Source organism: Epargyreus clarus, unplaced genomic scaffold, assembly GCF_041222505.1.
Source record: "Epargyreus clarus isolate Ecla_fem2 unplaced genomic scaffold, WU_Ecla_fem_2.2 ptg000016l, whole genome shotgun sequence".
NCBI lineage: Eukaryota > Metazoa > Arthropoda > Insecta > Lepidoptera > Hesperiidae > Epargyreus > Epargyreus clarus.
Window position 1 is genome coordinate 5,204,456 of NW_027332224.1, and position 21,868 is coordinate 5,226,323.

Below are 21,868 nucleotides of genomic sequence, written 5' to 3' on the forward strand. Positions count from 1 at the left end.
GGTTCATATGCTAAAGCCTCTGTTTTTTTTTCATAATATAGAAGTAGCAGACGAGCATGCTGTCCACCTAATGGTAAGTGGCTACTGCCGCCCATGGACATCTGTAATCAACCCCAGATAGGATTAGATATTCCTACCTGAGGTCGGCCACAGATGCGCCGCTACCCCTGAGGACTAAGCTGGAACGCCTCGGAAAAGTCTGTCTCCCTTACCACACCCTTCAAAACGGAACACAGTAGCGCCGAACACTGCTGGATTTTGAAGGTGGTCGAACCACAAAGGGTTCTACCACCTTCAAAATCAAGATTATCTCCAGCGCCACTGATGCTTTTAAAGATAATCTCGGGAAATTGCATTTTACTTACATAAAGATAAGTGAGACTATGTATGGAATTCTTCTCTGTTTGGAGATCCGTGGTTCAAATGCTAAACCGTTTTAATATAGGAGTAGCATCGTATATTATAGACTAGCTGACCCGGCAAACGTTGAGTTGCCATATAAATAAAAAAATGTTAAGGGTGAACAACCCTTATCACTTAGGGGTATGAAAAATAGATAGTAGCCGATTCTCAGACCTACTGAATATGCATATAAAATTTGGTGAAAATCGGTAAAGCCATTTCGGAGGAGTACGGTAGCTAACATTGTGACACGAGATTTTTTTTATATATTACTAGTGGTGCCCGCGGCTTCGCCCGCATTTTAAAGAAATAATATGACATACATAAAACGGAAAAATTTGTACCTGCATTGGAATGACAATGGTACCATCTGTTGAAAATTGGTCTTACCAACTCCCAAACCCTCGTGGGCTCTTGGACAACAACTTTGCTAAAGAACATCACTTGATCAAATACATAGTTTCCAATTCTGTAACTACTTACAAATTAACAATTAATTAAAAAAACCTTTTCCCACGGACTAAATTGTGAATCTAAACCATTCTCAAGTCCCCTTGAACACACAACAAATTTCATCAAAATCAGTCCAGTCCTTTAGGAGTTCAGTGACATACACACGCACATAAGAAATATATACATATATATATATATGTATATATAAAGACAGGTGATAGAACCCTTTGTGGTTCGACTCCGGCGGTACCACCGCTACTCCTATTTCTGTCTAATAACAGCATTGTTAAGTGCTGCTTTGTTCTGGATTGAAGAAAGAGAGACATACTTTTCCGGGGCGTTCTAGCCTAGTCCTTGGGGGTAGCGGTACATCTGTGGCCGACCTCTAATCCTATCTGTGGTTAATTACAATTCACGGGCGGCAGTAGCCTCTTAAGATCAGGTGAACTACATGCTTGTCTGCTACTCCTATATGATACAAAAATATATGGTAGTTCGCTTGTTTATTACATCCAGCCAATTATTTCTATCACACGAAAAGATTTGCAAAACCCCTCTCAAAGAAAATACCCTCGTAACAGTCCATAAACAAAGTAGTAGTTAATCTATCTTCACCCTTACGAGGAAACCGTTAATCTGTTCCCACCCTTAGATAAAGCCCGTAGAATAGTAGCAGGAATTTGAAGGAATTTATCCAAGCAATCTCCTTTTATAGCGCTGGGAATATGAAATTCCTCGTGCGTGGCCCAAGAAATAAGGCAATGGGGCCGATTGGAAAATATTGAAAAGAATTCCGGACTGGGAATTTGCTTTGTAATTAAGACTAGTATAGTGAGAATTTGAAATGCGATATGTTTGAAGATTTTCTTTAGATCGTAATTATTTTAGTATAAGAATGTTAGGTTCGACTTTGGAGATACCTACCACCGCGGCACCTATTTCTGTCAAACAGCAGTGTTAAGCGCTGCTGTTTTCTGGTTTGTGGTAAAGGAGACATACTTTAAGGAAACAAACACAGTTACATTCGCATTTATGAGTTAGGATTATAGGCAGAAATAGGAATGGCGATCTGAGATCGATTAATCGAAGAATCGATCTTTTAGGCCAAAATCCAGTAATGGATTTAGTGAATCGATCTTTCATCTTAGTAGTTGGGGAGACCAAGAGGGGATGTCGGGAGTATCTCGAGCGCATCAGACTAAGATATGGGAGATACCTTACACCCTGTAGAGTATCCTAAACCGTAAATGTCGGGGGGTTTGCACAGTCAAAAAAATCGATCACTGGACGTGCTCGAGCGCGGTCAATTTTCTTTTTAACACGCTTTTATTAGCTTCAGACGTATGTATGTTGGTATGTTGGTATGTTAGTATGTAACGGAACCTTTGAACATGATTTTAACCCCCTTCAAAACGTCGGATTAACTCGAAATTTGGCATACTTATTAAGGACCGATGACAATTCAATATTTTAAACATTAATAGTTTTGTACCATTGTCCTTATCAACATCCTCTGGATTAACGATTTTCGAGGCGAGATTTTTCAAACACCTTCAGCAAAGTTCCTCGCAACTTTAGATTGCAAATAATTATTGCTATTTAGTTTCAATAGGCGTAACTTTTATATCGTGATTTTTAGTTTAGAAAATAATAATGTTATTTCCCTATTACTCAAATGTTCTGAAACATATCTATAATGCGCTCTTGTAGAATGATTTTTAGGATTCCGTACTCAAAGGTTAAAACGAAACCCTCTGCGGTCTGTTCGTCTGTCGTTGGGTTTTATCTCTTAAATCGTAATAGATAGACACTGTATTTTTTTACAAACGATGAATAATGGTGGTCGCTATAACGAGAAATACTAAAAATTAATAAATAATTATAGTTCAAAAAACTAAAAAACACGCTTTTATGATAAAATCAACTAAAAAGTAGAAAATAATTTTCAATCTAAGAATCAATTAAGGAACAGTAAATAGTATAATTGTGGAAAAAGTGTGGGGTGCTTTTCGAACCTGATAAATGGAGCACCCCACACTTTTTCCACAATTATACTATTTACTGTTCCTTAATTGATTCTTAGATTGAAAATTATTTTCTACTTTTTAGTTGATTTTATCATAAAAGCGTGTTTTTTAGTTTTTTGAACTATAATTTTAATATAAAGGAAATAATGCTAGAAACATCATAATCTGCCGATTACCACACGTCGAAGTAGTGAAAAAAATAGTCATTTTGAAAAAAAAAACACCCTGTATTATTATGCTATCTCATAGTGTCACTTATTAGCATGAATCCCTGGAAAATAATGATGTATCAAGCAAAAATGCATTTTTTTAGGAAAAATACATTCTTCATACATTCTCATACTATTTGTTTTTCAAATCGTCAGAATAAGAAAACACCCAGGCTAAATCGAAAAATATCATATAACCTATTTTTCATTTTAACGTCTAATCTACACAATCGTATAGGTCCCAATGACGCTCGAGATCCTACACATTTAGCATCGTGGGTTCCCCTACTATAGAATATCGATCTTTCGAAGTTTGTCGAATTTATTATAGACATTTTTTTGCTGACGGATACGTATTTCAGTGCTTTTTTTGTTCTGATTACTTTTTTCGCTATCTTCGCCCTTTTTAGCTGAAAATATCGAAAATCGATTTTCGGAGAATCGATTCTTTGCGCCTCGATTTTTTTGGGAATCGATTCATTGCACTTCTATTCGAATTCGAATCGATAATTTTTTGAAAAGAATCGCCATCCCTACGCAGAAATAGAATTGAGTGATAGTTCAGTGTTAAACGTATTTATTCTGCCTGAAATATTGACGATTGTGTAATGTTATATCTAACAAACATTGAAGTTTGTGATTGAGTAGTGAGAGATTCAGTTTGGATCCAATTACATGGAGTTGGGAGATGGATAAAGAGTATTCCGTATGAATATCTACACTAATATTATAAAGAGGAAACCTTTGTTTGTTTGTTTGGATGTAATGAATAGGCGCAAAAACTAAACCAAACTACTGGGTCGATTTAAAAAAATCTTTCCCCATTCGAAAGCTACATTATCCACGAGTAACATAGGCTATATTTTATATGAAATATATTTGATAAATAGATTTTAAGGCGGTACAAAGTTTGCCGGGTCAGCTAGTCCATGATAAAATTAGTGATGACCTAGTTAGGAAACTCGGCCTTTTGATCGAGGGGTCCGAGGTTCAAATCCCAGGCAGGCGTCCCTGACTTTTCAAAATTAGAAATTAATTATCACTTGCTTAAACGGTGAAGGAAAACATCTTTAGGAAACCTATACTTGAGAAATCTTAAAAGAACGTTTTCAAAGGTATGTGAAGTCTGCCAATTCGCACTTGGCCAGCGCGGTGGACTATGGCCTAGTCTTTCTGTCTATTCGCTTGTTCGTCCTTTTGTCCGTCAGTCTGTCTGTCCATCCGTCGTTTTATCCCTGCGTCTCATTATTCGTCGTCATTCTGTAATTCGTCACCCGTTAGTTTGTCTCTCTTTTCGTCCACCCGTCTATTTGTTCGTCCATTCTTCAGTCCGTCTGTTCTTTTACCTCTGTTTAATTGTTTGTCTTCCACACCTTCATCTGGCCTTTCGTCCAATCATTCGTTGACCCTTCTTTTTGACTGTCTGTTCGTCGGGCCGTCTGTTCGCACGACCGTCCGTTAGATTGTCTGTCTGTAAGTAAATTCGTTGCCTCTGTCCATACGTCTCTCCATCTGTCCGTTAATCCGTTTCTGTATGTCAGTCACTCTGTCCGTCTCTCTTATCCCTGCGTCTATTCATACATCCGTCCAACTATCTAATCGTCCATCTATCCATTCTTCGATACATCCAAACGTCTGTCTATCTGCCCATTAATCCATTAATCTGTCAGTCCGTCCATCCGTCATCCAATTTTATATCTGTGCCAATGTCTATACAAGATTAGGAGTTTATTTATTTGTTTAATCCAAGCTTACATGAATGTTATGATGAATCGATCATTTCTATCGATATAGTAACTCACTCGAGGATCAACGGATCAGCGCTTTGATGTTTAGTAATTTAAATGCTATAAATTAAATTTAGGAGAAGTAAATGTTAATTTATAGACTGCATATACGCTCTATGTGTTAAAGAAATGAGGTAACAAGTGAATAATGTTTATAATGGAAGGTAGGCTGTTCGTCTACCCGTCTCTATACAGGCTGATTATTTTAAAATGACCTTCAGGGCCAAATCCAAATCTATAAGGATTAACAAAAAATGAAGGGAGTCACGAGGCCGATTTTGATAAAAACTAAAACAGCATCATTCGGTTTTTCAAATATCTTTTTACCAAGCCTGGAATCAAACGAGTTCTCATAAAATATAGATCAAAAAACTAAAAAACACGCTTTCTCCACAATTATACCATTAACTGTTCCTTAATTGATTCCTAGATTGAATATTATTTTCTACTTTTTAGTTAATTTTATCATAACAGCGTGTATTTTTGTTTTTTGAACTATATATATATTTTATTAATTTTTAGTATTTGTTGTTATAGCGACCATCAGTATGCATCGTCTGTAAAAAATAACAAATTTCTATCTATTAAGGTTTAAGAGATAAAGCCCTGTGACTCACGAACAGACAGCGGAGGGTTTCGTTTTACCCTTTGAGTACGGAATCCTGAAAATCATTCTACAAGATAGCATTATAGATATGTTTCAGTCAGTACATTTGAGTTATATGGAAATAACATTATTATTTTTCAAAACTAAAAATCAATCTAGTAACTTTGTGTGAACTTTCTCTAAGGCGCTCGAACAATCTCGCCTCGAAAATCGTTAATCCTGAGGATGTTGATAAGGACAATGGCACAAAATTATTAAAATCGTGTATTGTCATCGGTTTATGATAATTTTTCAAAATTTTGAATTAAACTGAACGTTCAAAGTGGATAGAAATCGGGTTCAACGATTCCGTTACTCTGTTACGTACATACATACATACAACCCAAGCTAATAAAAGCGTGTTAAAACTATGCAATAGCTTAAAAAACACAACCTGTATTATACCGTCATCGGATAATGTCGCTTATAAGGATCAAATTCTGGGAAGCAATATTATATCACAAACTAAAGGAAAAGCCAAATTTTGAAGAAAACACATACTCTGTCCGTCCCTCCTATATCCCTGCATCTGTTCCTACATCCGTCCAACTATTTGATTGTCCATCTATCCATCCTATAATTCAGCCATTCATCTGTCAGTCTGTCCGTCCATTCGTCATCCAACTTTATATTACACTAGCTGACCCGGCAAACTTTGTACCGCCTCAAAATCTATTTATCAAATATATTTCATATAAAATATAGCCTATGTTTCTCGTGGATAAGAATTTTTAAAATCGGTCCAGTAGTTTTCGAGCCTATTCATTACAACCAAACAAACAAACAAAGTTTTCCTCTTTATAATATTAGTATAGATTAATGTCTAAACAGGATTGGGAGTCTATTTATTTGCTTAATCAAATCTTACATGAATGTAATACCAATCGATAATTTCTATCGATTTATTAACATTCGTAACTCATTCGGGGATCAACGGATCGCTTTGATCTTTAATAATTTATGTACTACAGACATACAGTTTGCATTTTGCTAATCTAACCACTAAATCTAATAACTAATGAATCGTGAAAATAAATGTACCATTTACGACTCCGGCGGCACCACCGCCACACCTATTTCTGCCTAATAGCAGCATTGTTGGGCGCTGCTGTGTTCCGTTTTGAAGGGTAAAGTGGTAAGGGAGACATACTTATCCGAGGCGTTCCAGCTTACTCTTCAGGGGTAGTGGCGCATCTGTGGCCGACCTAAGGTAGGAATATATCTGGGGTTGATTACAGATGTCCATGGGCGGCAGTAGCCACTTACCATCAGGTGGACTGATATTTTAATTAAAAAAAAGGTGGTAAATTTTGTAGTTTGACTCCGGCGCCACCGCCACACCTATTTCTATGTAATGACAGCAGTGTTAAACGTTGTTGTGTTCTGGTTCAAGGGTGTGGCAAGGGAGACGTACTTTACTAGGCATTCCAGCTTAGCTCTTCAGGGGTAGCGGCGCATCTGTACCCTGCCTCAGGTAGGAATGTAATCTTATCTGGGGTTGATTATAGATGTCCATTAGCTATTTACCATCAGGTGGACTGCATGATCGTCTGCCAATATATTATGAAACAATTATAGATCAACCTGAGATTGGCTAAAGCGTCATTACCCCTGAGGTCTAGTTGGAACGCCTCGTGTCTCTCTTATCTCCCTTCAAACTGGTATACAGTAACACAACACTGCTACTATGAGGAAGGTGGTGCCTCCAGAGTTCTACAAAGGAGACCTTTAAAGTAGTATTAAGATCGTTTATTTTGGTGGTGTCTTCGTAGTTCCATAAACGAACTTTGGAAGATAGAGATTGGTTATTTCTGTTTTATTTTAAGATTTTAAGACTGTTTCTTTTTGCAGGAGGTCATGCCCAACACGGCGGGCAGCGGGTTCCAATGGGACAAGCTGTCGCCGGCAGAATTTCAGCAGTTGCAGGAGTTGGCCTCGTGTAAGTACCTTCTACCAATCCTTGGCCACCGTTGACTATGGCTTAAACCCGTTTTATTTTGGGACGACGGTCCAGACCCTTCTATTGACCTACTAACTAGGTTTAATAATACAGACGTAGAAAATGCTCCACCAACCAATAATGATGGTAAAGCAGTTTTATGGACTTCTGTTGTCAACTCCAGATAGGTTTAGAGTGTTATCCAGTGGTGGACTAATATCGTCGGAGGCCCGTGGCGGAAAGTTGAATGGAGACCCCCAAAAGTGTGACCTTTTTTTTCCGCTTAGTGCACATTTCATAGCTTGTTGGGCAGCAGTAGCCACTTACCATCAGGTGGACTGCAAGCTCGTCTGCTACTCCTATATTAATAAAAAAAAGGTGGTAGATTTTGTAGTTCGACTCCGGCGCCACCGGCACACGTATTTCTGCCTAATAACAGCAGTGTTAAGCGTTGTGTTATGGTTGAAGGGCGTGGCAAGGGAGACATAATTTACGAGGCGTTCGAGCTTAGTCCTGAGGGGTAGCGGCGCATCTATCCGACCGACCTTAGGTCTCTAATCTTATCTGGGGTTGATGGCATATGTCCATGGGCGACACTAGCGACTACCATCAGGTGGACTGCATGCTCGTCTGCTACTCTCATATTATTATAAAAAAAACTGTCATTTCTCAGGTAAGAATCTGACCTTACCTGGGATTAATTACATATGTCCATACGCTAGTCATTACCATCAGGTGGACTGCATGCTCGTCTCCTATTTTATAAAAAAAGGTTGATTCGCTCAACTGCTAATCCTATATTATAAAAAATCGTGCATTACACTGATTCATTTAATATTTTATTTTTGACGAATCGACATCCCCGATAAATAAGTGGTCACAAATGACCCAATGTTTCCACAAGTATCCATTTCAGGACTCGATTGGTTCGCAAATATTTGCGCCAATATAAAGCTATGTAACGTTGACCAATATTTGGTTAATTACTTAGCTTTATTACACTGAAAACGTGGGTAGGTAGGGATAGTCTTTAGGGTTCCGTACTCAACGGGCAAAATCGCTACCGATAACGCTAAACAATAGCGGTATCTTGTCTTCGATCCCCATTTATTTTCAACCTTTTTTATTTTTAGTATTTTCGGGGTTCCGTACTCAAAGGGCAAGAACGGTACCCTATTACTAAAACTCAGCTATCTGTCCGTCTGTCACAGGGCTCTCTGGAACCGTAATAGACTGGAACCTTTGTACTTCATTTCTATCTCCTCTGTATTGTTATCTTTTTTTTGTGTAAAAATACTTATTAAATAGAAAGAAAAAAATAGATTGACACTTAAAATTTTTACAGAGGATGTAGAACAGTGGTCGCTGTTAAAACAAGTAGGTACTGAAGATATTGTCCCTGTAGTTCCGGGACCAGAATAGGGCTACGGTATCCCCTGCCTGTCGTAAGAGGCGACTAAAAGGGGCTTCCGGGGTTGCGGGCGGCAAGAGTGGGAGCTCGAACCGTCCAGTATGCTACCCCGGGAAGGACGGTAGTATGTGTGGTCGCATACCGTCGTAATCACCAGATGTTGTGGGAGGAGCGAACGCTCCCCTAGGGCAGAGCCCGATCCGGGCATCGCGCTTGGAGGACTCCGGTTGTGTTCCGTTGGAGATCCCGGAGTTCTCCAACAAGCGCCGAGGACGGCCAGCGGGGGGGTTTTAGTGCGGTAAAAATCCCACATAACCCGACGTCGCTCCCACGTCGTCGGGTACCTTTTGAAGGTTTCCCCCTCGAAAAGAAAAAAAAAAAGGTACTAAAGATATAATAAGTTGAAGAAACCGCTATTTTTCTTCGTTTTTAGGGTTCCGTACCCAAAGGGTGAAAACAGAACCCTATTACTAAGACTCCTCTGTCTGTCCGTCAGTCTGTCTGCCCGTCAGTCCGTCTGTCCGTCTGTCACAGGGCTCTATATCCTAAGCAAGTGTGTAGACAACACCTTTCTTAAAATCAGAAAATCTGAGGAAAATCTTAGGAAATCTTAAGTAAGAAAGTTCCTTTAAGGAAACCCGCCCACTACCACCTAAATATAGCTATGACGTGATCCAAATAATCCGTAATGGATAAAGTTTGTTAAGACAACAATTTGTTTTCGAAACTATTGATCTTTATAAGTAGGTATAAACAACAAAAAAACAATTGTGCGTCCGCGATTTCCATGTTATCTTTTTTATAAAATAGGTAATATAGGAGTAGCAGACGAGCATGTAATCTAACTGATGGTAAGTGGCTACTGTTACCCATGGACATCTGTAATCAACCCTAGATAGGATTAGATATTCCTACCTGAAGTCGGCCACAGATGCGCCGCTACCCCTGAGGACTAAGCTGGAACACGGAAAAGTATGTCTCCCTTACCACACCCTTCAAACCGGAACACAGGGCTGAACACTGCTGTTATAAGGCAGAAATAGGTGTGGTGGGCCCGCCGGAGTCAAACTACAAAGGGTTCTACCACCTTCAATAGATATAAAGAAAATAGCAGATATATAAATCGCGAAAATAGCATATTACTTTACAAAATAGCAATTAAAAATAACATAGCAGTTAAATTACACTTCAATATTATTTTGCACTAGCTGACCCGGCAAACTTTGTACCGCCTCAAAATCTATTTATCAAATATATTTCATATAAAATATAGCCTATGTTACTCGTTGATAATGTAGCTTTCGAATGGTGAAAGAATTTTTAAAATCGGCCCAGTAGTTTTTGAGCCTATTCATTACAATCAAACAAACAAAGTTTCCTCTTTATAATATTAGTATAGATAAATCCGCTGTTATAGGAGACGCCCTTATTTGAAGCAGATAATGCTAAAGTTCGATTCTTAGGGCAGTTTCCGCCCACGATCAGCTAAATATAGCGGTGACGTATGAGATATTTAATGGATTCATACATTAGCCCTTATAAATCCTTGAACATATTTCTGGACCCTTGAAAGGCGGCGTCCTTGTAATCATCCGATCTACTACAGTAGGGCCAGATTTGAGGAAGGGCGGGGTTACCCGGGATATCTACAAGGTGGAAGAACCCTTTGTGGTTCGACTGGCTGCACCACCGCCACACTTATTTCTGCCTAATAACAGCAGTGTCAAGCGCTACTGTGTTCTGGTTTGAAGGGAGTAAGGAAGACATACTTAAGGATTTAAAGATCTGAGGCGTTCCAACTTAACCCTCAGGGGTAGCAAAGCGACTTTGGCCGACCTCGGGTAGTAATCTTATCTTATCTGGGGTTGATAACAGATGTCCATGTCCAGTAGCCACTTACTATCAGGTGGACTTCTTTACTATTATAATAATTGAAAGAAAGAAAGAAACATTTATTCGGATAATTGCAACACAAATGAAATAATGTAGAGAGACAAAAAAAAATAAAAATAACATAAAACAAAAGAAAAAAAATAAATAAATAAAACAACAACAAAAGGACAATAAAACGTACAATCAATTATTACAATAATATGTGTTGCAACGACCACGAAAAGGGACAAACTCAGCATGTGCCACGTGCAGGTAAACTGCGTCGTGGCTCAATTCGTACGAGTACGAGTCAATCTAACGATTCGTATAAGTACGAGTCAATCTCGCACATGGAGGATTCCGTACCACTTATGTTCATTATTTTATTATTTTCAACAATAATTGATTATATGACACAACAATAGATGACGTTGGGGTGATGATGAATGATACTTAAACAACGTATAATCAATTAAAATAATTATATTAAAATATGTTTTATGGTTCTTATTTGTATTTATTATAATACTACAATACTAAACTATAACTGTAGTAGTAGAAATTTCATGTGTCTATCTATTACGGTTCCGGAAATATAGCCCTGTGACAGACGGACAGACAGCGAATCTTAGTAATAGGGTTCCGTTTTTACCCTTTGGGTATGGAACCCTAAAAAGGTAAGTCTGGGATTCAAACCTTGGATTGATAGGCAGAGTTTCAACCACTAAACTGTCACTTGTCTAAACTGGTACTTGTCTACGAAGTACTTCGGACATATTTTCGTGAACTCAGTAGAATAAGGCAATGCTCGAAGATTTTGGCCGTTTTCCAATATTAAATCAAGTATTTTTCCTAATTGGAAACTATTCTTATCGGGGGGTTGATTCATGTGCAGTGGTCACTTACCATCAAGTGCAATGGTGAGTGTTCTGAGGAACTATTTGATCTGGTGCCTACGTCATCTTTCCTTAATCGCACCACTCGCCGAAGCATGAAGTTCCATCTACATCAACTGGACCCGTGGCGGTCCTCCACGGTTCAGTTCGAACGTACATTTTTGCCGCGTACGTGCAAAATGTGGAATGAACTTTCTGAGGACTTCCCTCAGGACTATGACATGTGGCTCTTCAAGAGGATTGTAAAAAGAGCTCTCCTTCAAAGCCGGCGATGCATTGGCGACTCCTCTGGTGTAGCAAATGTCCATAGGCGACGGTGACTGCTTTCCATCAGGTAGCCCGTCTGCCTTATGGTTAGGTTACATATATATATAAAAAGGTAGTTTGCATGCTCGTTAGCTTCTTCAAAAAAAAATAAAAAAATATATGTAATAAATAAAATATGTTTGCAGTAAAATGATTAATTTGTTTTCAGATTCCACGAAGAAGCTTCAAGAAGTTCTCAATGAGTTTTGCGAGACCAAGAAACAGAGTCCTGATGGGGTAAGTAGCCTTTTTGGTCACTGATGGTAGAACCCTTGGTTCGACTCCGGCGGCAGCACCGCCACACCTATTTCTGTTATAACAGCAGTATTAAGCGCTGCTGGTCTGGTTTGAAGTGTGGTAAGAGACATTTTTTTCCGAGGCGTTCCAGCTTACCCCTGAGGACTACCTCAGGGGTAAGCGGTGCATCTGTAGCCGACCTCAGGTAGGAATAACTAATCATATCTGGGGTTGATTACGTCCATGAGTCATCCGTTACTTCAATATTATAGAAAAACACTCTAGAAACTAACCCATGCCCAGCAGTCAGACATAAATACGAACAGAGTGAAAATAACTAGCGCTGAATCCAACCTAATTTACAAATGGCTGCCGGAATTTAATTTTGAAATTCAACCCCGCCACATACGCTCATTGCATTAAAGTTTGCGTTCTAGTTTAGTCACAAAACTTTGTTATATAACACCTGGGGTGAATAGATTAATCAACTACTTTGAAAGGTTTGTGCAGTGATAGCCTAGTTAAATCGGCCTCGATCGAGGTTCAAATCCCAGTCCTTTAATTTATCAAAGTTATTTGTCTATTAGAGATCACTTGTTTGAACGGCGAAGGTAAACATCGTGAGGAAACCTGCATACCTAAGAGATTTATAAAGAAAAATCTCAAAGGTAGTTGAAGTCTACCAATACGCACTTGGCCAGCGCGCTGGACTATGGCCCAATCCTTCTCATTCTGAGAGGAGACCGTTGCCCAGCAGTGAGCAACGGTTATGAAGGTGGTAGAACCCTTTGCGATTCGACTCCGGCGGCACCACCGACACACCTATTTCTTCCTAATAACAGCCGAGGTATGCGCTGCTGTGTTCCGTTTTGAAGGGTGTGGTACGGAAGACATACTTTTCCGAGACATTCCAGCTTAGTCTCCAGGGGTAGCGGCGCATCTGTGGCCGACCTCAAGTAGGAATATCTAATCCTATTTGGGGTTGATTACAGATGTCCATGGGCGGCAGTCTCGGCAGACTGCATGCTCGTCTGCTACTCCTATATCTACACTAATATTATAAAGAGGAAAACTTTGTTTGTTTGGTTGTAATGAATAGGCTCAAAAACTACTGGACCGATTTTAAAAATTCTCTCACCATTCGAAAGCTACATTATCCACGAGTAACATAGGCTATATTTTATATGAAATATATTTGATAAATAGATTTTGAGGCGGTACAAGGTGTACCGGGTCAGCTAGTTATAAAGAAGTGGGTATAATGGTTTGACAATGACGTCGACGGCGACATAATTTTTAAAAACCAGAGAGCCTGGATAGCGTACCTTAGATAGCGTACCTGGATAGCGTACCTTAGCGTACTCCCCGATTGAGAGGCCGTGACATTACTGAGACTGCATGCATGCAATTCCATGCAAAGTATGCATGCAAACATGTCATTTGTTTGTTTTAGTTTATAACTTTTCTCATTCCAATATTTATGAGGTGAGCTTTGTTCAATGGAATTTGAAATTTGAGAAACATTGTTAGAAATACAAGATGAGCGACACGGAGGTAACGTGGTCACGCAGTGTCGCGCAGAGGGTCCCGGGTTCGATCCCCGGCCAGACAAATCTAAGTAATAAATTTAGATAAGTTTTTGGGTTTGGTTATTGTGTGTACATGGCACCCACGACACAGGGAATCTTAGTATAGGTCTGTAAGTGTAGAATGCATCTTATTATTATTATTATTAAAAGTTAGTTATACGTATAGATTAAAGAAGCAGACGAGCATGTAGTCCACCTGAAGGTAAGTGGCTACTGCCGCCCTTGGATATCTGTAATCAACCCCAGATAACATTCTTTTCCTACATAAGGTCAGTCACCATCACTCCGCTGCCCTTGAGGACTAAGTCAGAATGACTCGGAAAAGTATCTCTCCCTTACCACACCCTTCAAACCAGTTCCCTTAGTATGAGTTTTATGTTTTTACAAAAATGACTGTTTTTGTAAATGTTGTTTTGTATTTGCGTATTTCCCCTAAATTTCCTATCAGTTCTGATACAGCCCGCTAGGGGCGCTGATTGGAAATGTATGGGCAAATACGTAAACAAATACAAAAACAGTCTTCATATTAAGGGTACAGAAAACAGCAGCGCTTAACACTGCTGTTATTAGAAATTAAATAGGTGTGGCGGTGGTGCCGCCGGAGACGAATCATGGATTCTACCTTTTAAAACTCCATTAATTTTCCATCTAAATTTATATAACTCAAAGGTGACTGACTGACACAGTGATCTATCAACGCACAGCCCAAGCCACTGGACGGATCAGGCTGAAATTTGGCATGCAGGGAGATGTCATGACGTAGGCATCCGCTAAGAAAGGATTTTGATCAATTCTACCCCAAGAAGATAAAATAGGGGATAAAAGTTTGTATACATCTTCTTAGTTAATAGTAATACTACGTAAGGCGAGCGAAGCCGCGGGCAAAAGCTCGTTTAAAATAAATCCAAAACATGACGTCCCATTAATGAGCGCTAAAAACAAAATTCCTAAAATCCCTTAATTCCTCATAAATATTTGCTCCAACTCGAAAGGGATAGCAAATATGACGTCATAGCCTCTCGCTCCCCCATGACGTCATTGTAAATGGACAATCAATGTATGGAGTGTTTATGGAAAATCGGTTTTATGGGGTCGTGATAGGGTGGCTTTGAGGGTGGAGGGTGGTGTGTGACGTTTCGTGACGTAATTTGTGAGTGATTTCAGATAACTATTTTTATAGTAACCTGCTCTAGATAAGTTCTATTTTTGGTTTCGCGATTTTATATATCCAGTAATGGAGTATGGTAGATACTCTCACAGAAAAAGTCACTTAAATAATAATGATAAATAACTAAAATATATTACTTTCACACTTTTACATCATCAACCCATTACTGTCCCACTGCTGGGCACGAGTCTCCTCTCAGAATGGGAAGGATTAGGTCATAGTACACCGCGCTGGCCAAGTGCGTATTGGTAGACTTCACATACCTTTGAGATTCTTTTTATAAATCTCTCAGGTATGCAGGTTTCCTCACGATGTTTTCCGTCACCGTAAGCAAATGATAATTAATCTTAATAAGCACATAACTTTGAAAAATCAGAGGTGCGTGCCTAGTATTTGAACCTAGGACCCCTCGATCGAGAGGCCGAGTTTCTTAACCACTAGGCTATCTCTGCCTATAATATAAAAAATTATAGTTCAAAAAACTAAAAAACACGCTTTTATGATAAAATCAACTAAAAAGTAGAAAATAATTTTCAATCTAAGAATCAATTAAGGAACAGTAAATAGTATAATTGTGGAAAAAGTGTGGGGTGCTTTTCGAACCTGATAAATGGAGCACCCCACACTTTTTCCACAATTATACTATTTACTGTTCCTTAATTGATTCTTAGATTGAAAATTATTTTCTACTTTTTAGTTGATTTTATCATAAAAGCGTGTTTTTTAGTTTTTTGAACTATAATTATTTATTAATTTTTAGTATTTCTCGTTATAGCGACCACCATTATTCATCGTTTGTAAAAAAATCAAGTGTCTATCTATTACGATTTAAGAGATAAAGCCCAACGACAGACGAACAGACCGCAGAGGGTTTCGTTTTAACCTTTGAGTACGGAATCCTAAAAATCATTCTACAAGAGCGCATTATAGATATGTTTCAGAACATTTGAGTTATAGGGAAATAACATTATTATTTTCTAAACTAAAAATCACGATATAAAATAGACAATGGTACAAAACTATTAATGTTTAAAATATTGAATTGTCATCGGTCCTTAATAAGTATGCCAAATTTCGAGTTAATCCGACGTTTTGAAGGGGGTTAAAATCATGTTCAAAGATTCCGTTACATACTAACATACCAACATACCAACATACCAACATACATACGTCTGAAGCTAATAAAAGCGTGTTAATATATTATTTTCTTCACAAATAATTTGCTTAGTATATTCCGGTAATTGAGGATTCCATGCATAGTTTTCATTATTTCTTCATTATATACGAGTAGGTACAGGAATTTTTCAAATGGGCCTTCAGGACCAAATCCGAAACTATGTATAATAATTAGCAACAAATGCTGAAGATGCAATTTTAATAAAAAATAAAGCTGCATCAGTATTTTTTCCCTAGCCGGAAATCGAATGGGTTCAGTTTGAAAAAAAGCACACCTTGTATTATTCCATACATAGTGTTCTAAGGATCAAATCCTCGGAAGTAATGATGAGCGACACCCTGTATATAGGAGTAGCAGACGAGCATGCCGTTCACCTGATAAGTGACTACTGCTATCTAAGAACAAATGTAATTGACCCACGATAAAATTAGAATCCTATTAAAGGTCGGTCACAGAGGCGCCGCTACGCCTGAAGACTAAGCTGGAGTGCCTCGGTAAAGTATGTATCCCTTACCACACCCTTCAAACCAGAACACAGTAGCGCTTAAAACTGCTGTTATGAGGCAGAAATAGGTGTGGCGGTGGTACCGCCGGAGTCGAACCACAGAGCGTATCTTTAAAGAATTTTATCAACCCGCGTGGCGTAGAAGTCACCATACCCATCTGACGTCCAGCAAAGCAGAGAGTCCCGGGTTCGATCCCCAGCCAGACATATATCTAAATGATGAATTGAGATTTCTGTATCTGGGTCTGGGTGTTTGTATATTTGTCTATGTGTGTGTCCATGGCACCCAGGATACAGGGAATCCTAGTGTGGGTCTGTGAGTGTAGAAAGCGTTTGTTTGTTTGCTTATCTATTTATCTAATTTATTTTTATTTATCTCGCGCGAATATGTAAGCAATGCGCTCCGTGAGTTCTTATTCTGAAAATAAGTAAATATGAAGAATATGAGGAGTCTATTTACTTCGTTCGTATGGTAAATAACATCGTAAAATGTAACGAAGGGATAACATGAGATCTTCCCGCCGAAGCGACGACAAGAATATCCTTTTAGATAACATTCTACATACATTTATTTATTTATTCAGACTTACAGGGTGAATTTAATATAAAAAAGTATTTTCTTAAAAAATTGGCTTTTCTTGTAGTTTTTCATATATCATTACTTTCCAGAATTTGATCCTTATAACACTATCCGATAATGGAATAATATGTGTTTTTTTTTCAAAGTGAACTCGTTCGATACCCGGCTAGGGCAAAAGATATTTTAAAAATCGGATGTTTTTTTATCAAAATCGGCCTCGTAATTCCATTCAGCGTTTTTCGATACACCTTATGGATTCGGATTTGGCCCTGAAAGCCCATTTGAAAAATTCACTCTGTATATTTACAACTAGCTGACCCGGCAAACTTTGTACCGCCTCAAAATCTATTTATTAAGTATATTTCATATAAAATATAGCCTGTGTTACTCGTGGATAATGTAGCTTTCGAATGGTGAAAGAATTTTTAAATCGGTCCAGTAGTTTTTGAGCCTATTCATTACAATCAAACAAACAAACAAAGTTTTCCTCTTTATATTATTATTATAGAAAATAGATTACTATTTACATAAAAAAAATAGTCTAAAATAATAAATTGAACTATCGAAAAATAGAACTTATTCACAAAATTCTACCAGATCTAACGACTCGAACAGTTCGCAACGCGGGTCGCGAGTCATGCAGCTCGTTCAGATCAAACAGATTCATGAGTTAATTTGACCTGATCTGTGATCCGGTTCAACCTTAGGTCGCGCGATCTGTTTGTGTTACCCATGTCTAGAAGGTAGAGGTGAGGCGTATATAGGTACTGGAACAGGTTCAGGAACTAGGTATTTTACCGGACTAGGTCGGACCTAGTCTAAGTTTTAATATGTATCTAGTCCAAGAATAAGTACCTAGTATTTTATGGGACTAGGTGGAATAGGTTCAGGGACTAGGTAGTTTCCTGCACTAGGTAGTTTCTCGGAATAGGTAGTTTTTGGACTAGGTAGTTTACCGGACTAGGTAGTTTATGGGACTAGGCAGTTTACTGGACTAGGTAGCTTATCGGAGTAGATAGTTTATCGGATTAGTTCCCGACAGGGTTTCCGTTTTTTTTCTTTTTTTGGTCGTCGCGCCATTTCATTACACGTTTAAGGCATAAACGAACTAGCTTCCTAGTCCAAGAATAAGTACCTAGTCCACACCAAATTGTACTAATGATACTTTATGGGACTAGGTGGAACAGGTTTCTGGATCACGTATTTTTAAATACTAGGAACAGGCATACCTAGTCCCAAATTTACCTAGTACAACCCATCTCTACTTATGACTCGCGATCTGGTCTGCAGGTCGCGCGATCTGTTTGTGTTCCCCAAGTCTAGAAGGATCGTAACATTCAATTACGAAATCGATCCTTAACAAAAATAGGCAGAAATACTTATATGAGTTGCTGCGGTAGCACTGAAGCTGAACTGTCAGTCGAGCTCTTATAGGAACTACAACGAACAGTCGTTAGCGTGATTCAGAAATATTTTCAACGCCATCTAGTGTGTGATAACAAAACGAAGTTGCAAATATTGTTTCGTCCGAGCTTGCCAAATGTCAACAAATCGTTACAAATTTAAAGGTGTGGATAGAGTGTTTGTCTTGGTTTGTGTACCAAGAGCTTTTAGACGATATAATGGACTGTCGGTAGCTTAGCATGTCAAAGGGAATTTGTCGTAAAAAAATTAAAAAAAAAAAAGTGTGTGTGTCAGCTACGACGCACGATTGGAGTTTACTCCTTACGAATGATAATTATGATATATATCGAATAGAAAAAAGGGTAGGTAAATAAACGCATCTGCTAAAATGATAAGAGAAACAAACATATATCTGTAATTATTCGGATTATTTATATTACTTCAATAATGCGTATTACGTAAAGTAAGTATGTTACAAAATAATATAAAATAGCGCCATCTAGTGGCAAGTTTTATAAATTGTAAGTTTGCAAGTTTATCAATCTATGTATTTTGGTTCCAAATATTGTAATAACTAATAACTTTATATAATTGTTTATATTAAAGTAAATTTTAATATAATATAATTATTTATATTTAAAACAATGTTAAACGTTATATAACTTAAAACTTAATAATTATAATTTCTTTGCCATCTATAAAATATCCTTGTTGCAATTTACGGATGAAATTTATATGAGACTCAATAAACATGTTATTATATGTAATTTGGATTGTTTCTGAATGTTTTATAATTCTAGAATTCATTTAAAACGTATTGCTAATTTTATATAACTTATTTTGAACATAATTCATTAGCAATAATTCTGTAATAAATATTAAATAATACTGTTTTGATTTTGCCCGTTAATCGTTGATAGATGGTGCTGATCAATAATGCATCCATTTTTATAAGTTAAATTAATATATCAGTAACTTACAAAAGCCTCTTTATGTTAACAACTTATTTTGCTAATATTATATCTTATTCAATTGCTTACTGATTTTATATGTTACTCTTCTTTAAAAACGTTCATAAAAGATTGTTAATCATATTATGGCGCCAATGTTCATATTTTTCAAAGTGTTTATAAATGATCAAACCTATAACTTAATTTATGCAAAAATGTAAACAAATTAGTTAATGACGTTTTAATGTTTTATATATTGCTAATTATTTTTATTGTAATAATTACTTTCATATGGGATTTGAACTTACTGTATTTTAAATTAATAAAAGCAGTCTTGATTCATATTTTGATTACCGTTACGCCTCAACTTTTCGTGTTACACTTGATTTTACTCCTCATAAAATTTCCGTACCGGGCCTTATAACTCAAATCGTTTCTTAAGGAGTAAACTCCAATAAACTCCAAAAAGTGCTTTATAGCGGTTAAATACAAATAAGAACCATAAAACATATTTTAATATACTTATTTTAATTTTTAATATATCTACGTTGTTTACCTATAATTCATTATCACCCCAACGCCATCTATTGTTATATAACTAAGTATTGTTGACGTATCATTCATCATCACCCCAGGACTATCTGGAGTTGATTACATTTTTGGAGTTTACTCCTTAAGAAACGATTTGAGTTATAAGGCCCGGTACGGAAATTTTATGAGGAGTAAAATCAAGTGTAACACGAAAAGTTGAGGCGTAACGTAGAAAGAGACAAACATATATATCTGTAGGATTGAACGTGCAAAAGAATGAGACGGAATACATTACACAGCGTATCTCATTCTCGGGGTCTCCTCTTTGCGCGATACTTCGTAGTCTCACTGTATAGTTCACTACCTCCAGTCTGAGAGTTGAATGTGTGCGTATGTTTGTACGTGTGTGTTGCGCGCCTGCGTATTACGAAGTTCTGCCACAACTTATAATTCAAAGTGAAAGAAATCAATCATCCTAAAATTGGATTTGTATAAATTGAACACAATTATTATTATTATTATTATTATTTATATTATTTTGTAACATACTTTATGTAATACGCATTATTGAAGTAATATAAATAATCCGAATAATTACAGATATATGTTTGTTTCTCTTATCATTTTAGCAGATGCGTTCATTTACCCTTTTTTTCTATTCGATATATATCATAATTATCGTTCGTAAGGAGTAAACTCCAATCGTGCGTCGTAGCTGACACACACACACTTTTTTTTTATAATATAGGAGTAGCAGAAGAGCATGCAGTCTACCTGATGGTAAGTGGTTCCTGCCGCCCATGGACATCTGTAATCAATCCCAGATAGGATAGATATTCCTACCTGAGGTCGGCCACAGATGTGCCGCTACCCCTGAGGACTAAGCTGGAACGCCTCGGAAAAGTATGTCTCCCTTACCACAACCTTCAAAACGGAACACAGCAGCGCGTAACACTGCTGTTATTAGGTAGAAATAGGTGTGGCGGTGGTGCCGCCGGAGTCGAACCACAAAGGGTTCTACCAATATGTCAAACATTACGTCAGTCATTACCATCACATGAACTGCATCATTTCTACTTATAACATAATTCCCTACTTCTAATATTAAACTCACTAATCATTACTCGTCTTCCCAATTCCTAGTAATGATACCACAAAACAATAATATTAGCATAAACTAAACCTTTATAAAGATCAAGTTGTAATCAAGATGAAATACCGCCTCCAATTTGACGCCATGACGTCAGCCGGTTGCGTTGAATTGCGTTATTACACACTAGGCGTTCACTTTGAGTCGTCTCTCCACGCATTTTGAAGGAACCCTCTGTGGTTTGACTCGGCACCACCGTCACACCTATTTCTGTTATAACAGCAGTGTTAGGCGATGTGTTTTGGTTTGGTAAGGGAGACATACCTTTCCGAGGTGTCCCAGCTTAGTCCTCAGATGGAGCGGTGCATCTGTGGCCGACTTCAGGTAGAACGGCCAACTCGAAGTAAACGGGTACTGACAGAGAACTGACGGCAGGGCCTGACGAAGACAACGTTAGAATTGAAAATACAATAAGTTGTTTTGGCAAAAGTATAAGTTGCGCTCGTGACGTCATTTTGTAACGACGCCAACTCGAAGTAAACGCATAGTACTGACAGGGAACTGACGGCAGGGGCCTGACGAAGACAACGTTAGAATGTTGATGGGGTCGCCACTGAATATTCATGCGAAATTATTGCTTGCCTTGCTAAGGCTTCTTCTGGGGGTATTTGTTCAAATTTGTCTTGTAG

At 37.9% G+C, this 21,868-nt stretch overlaps 1 protein-coding gene across 1 annotated transcript in view; it reads left to right on the plus strand.

The window, feature by feature from the left end:
• Dgk (diacyl glycerol kinase 1) overlaps nt 1–21,868 on the plus strand; it is a 94,594-nt gene that overhangs the window by 36,006 nt on the left and 36,720 nt on the right. Inside the window, exons 2-3 of the mRNA XM_073081486.1 lie at nt 7,376–7,463; nt 12,118–12,185. Of these exons, the coding sequence (XP_072937587.1) occupies nt 7,382–7,463; nt 12,118–12,185 (150 nt within the window). The 5' untranslated portion in view covers nt 7,376–7,381. The remainder of the gene's footprint in view (nt 1–7,375; nt 7,464–12,117; nt 12,186–21,868) is intronic.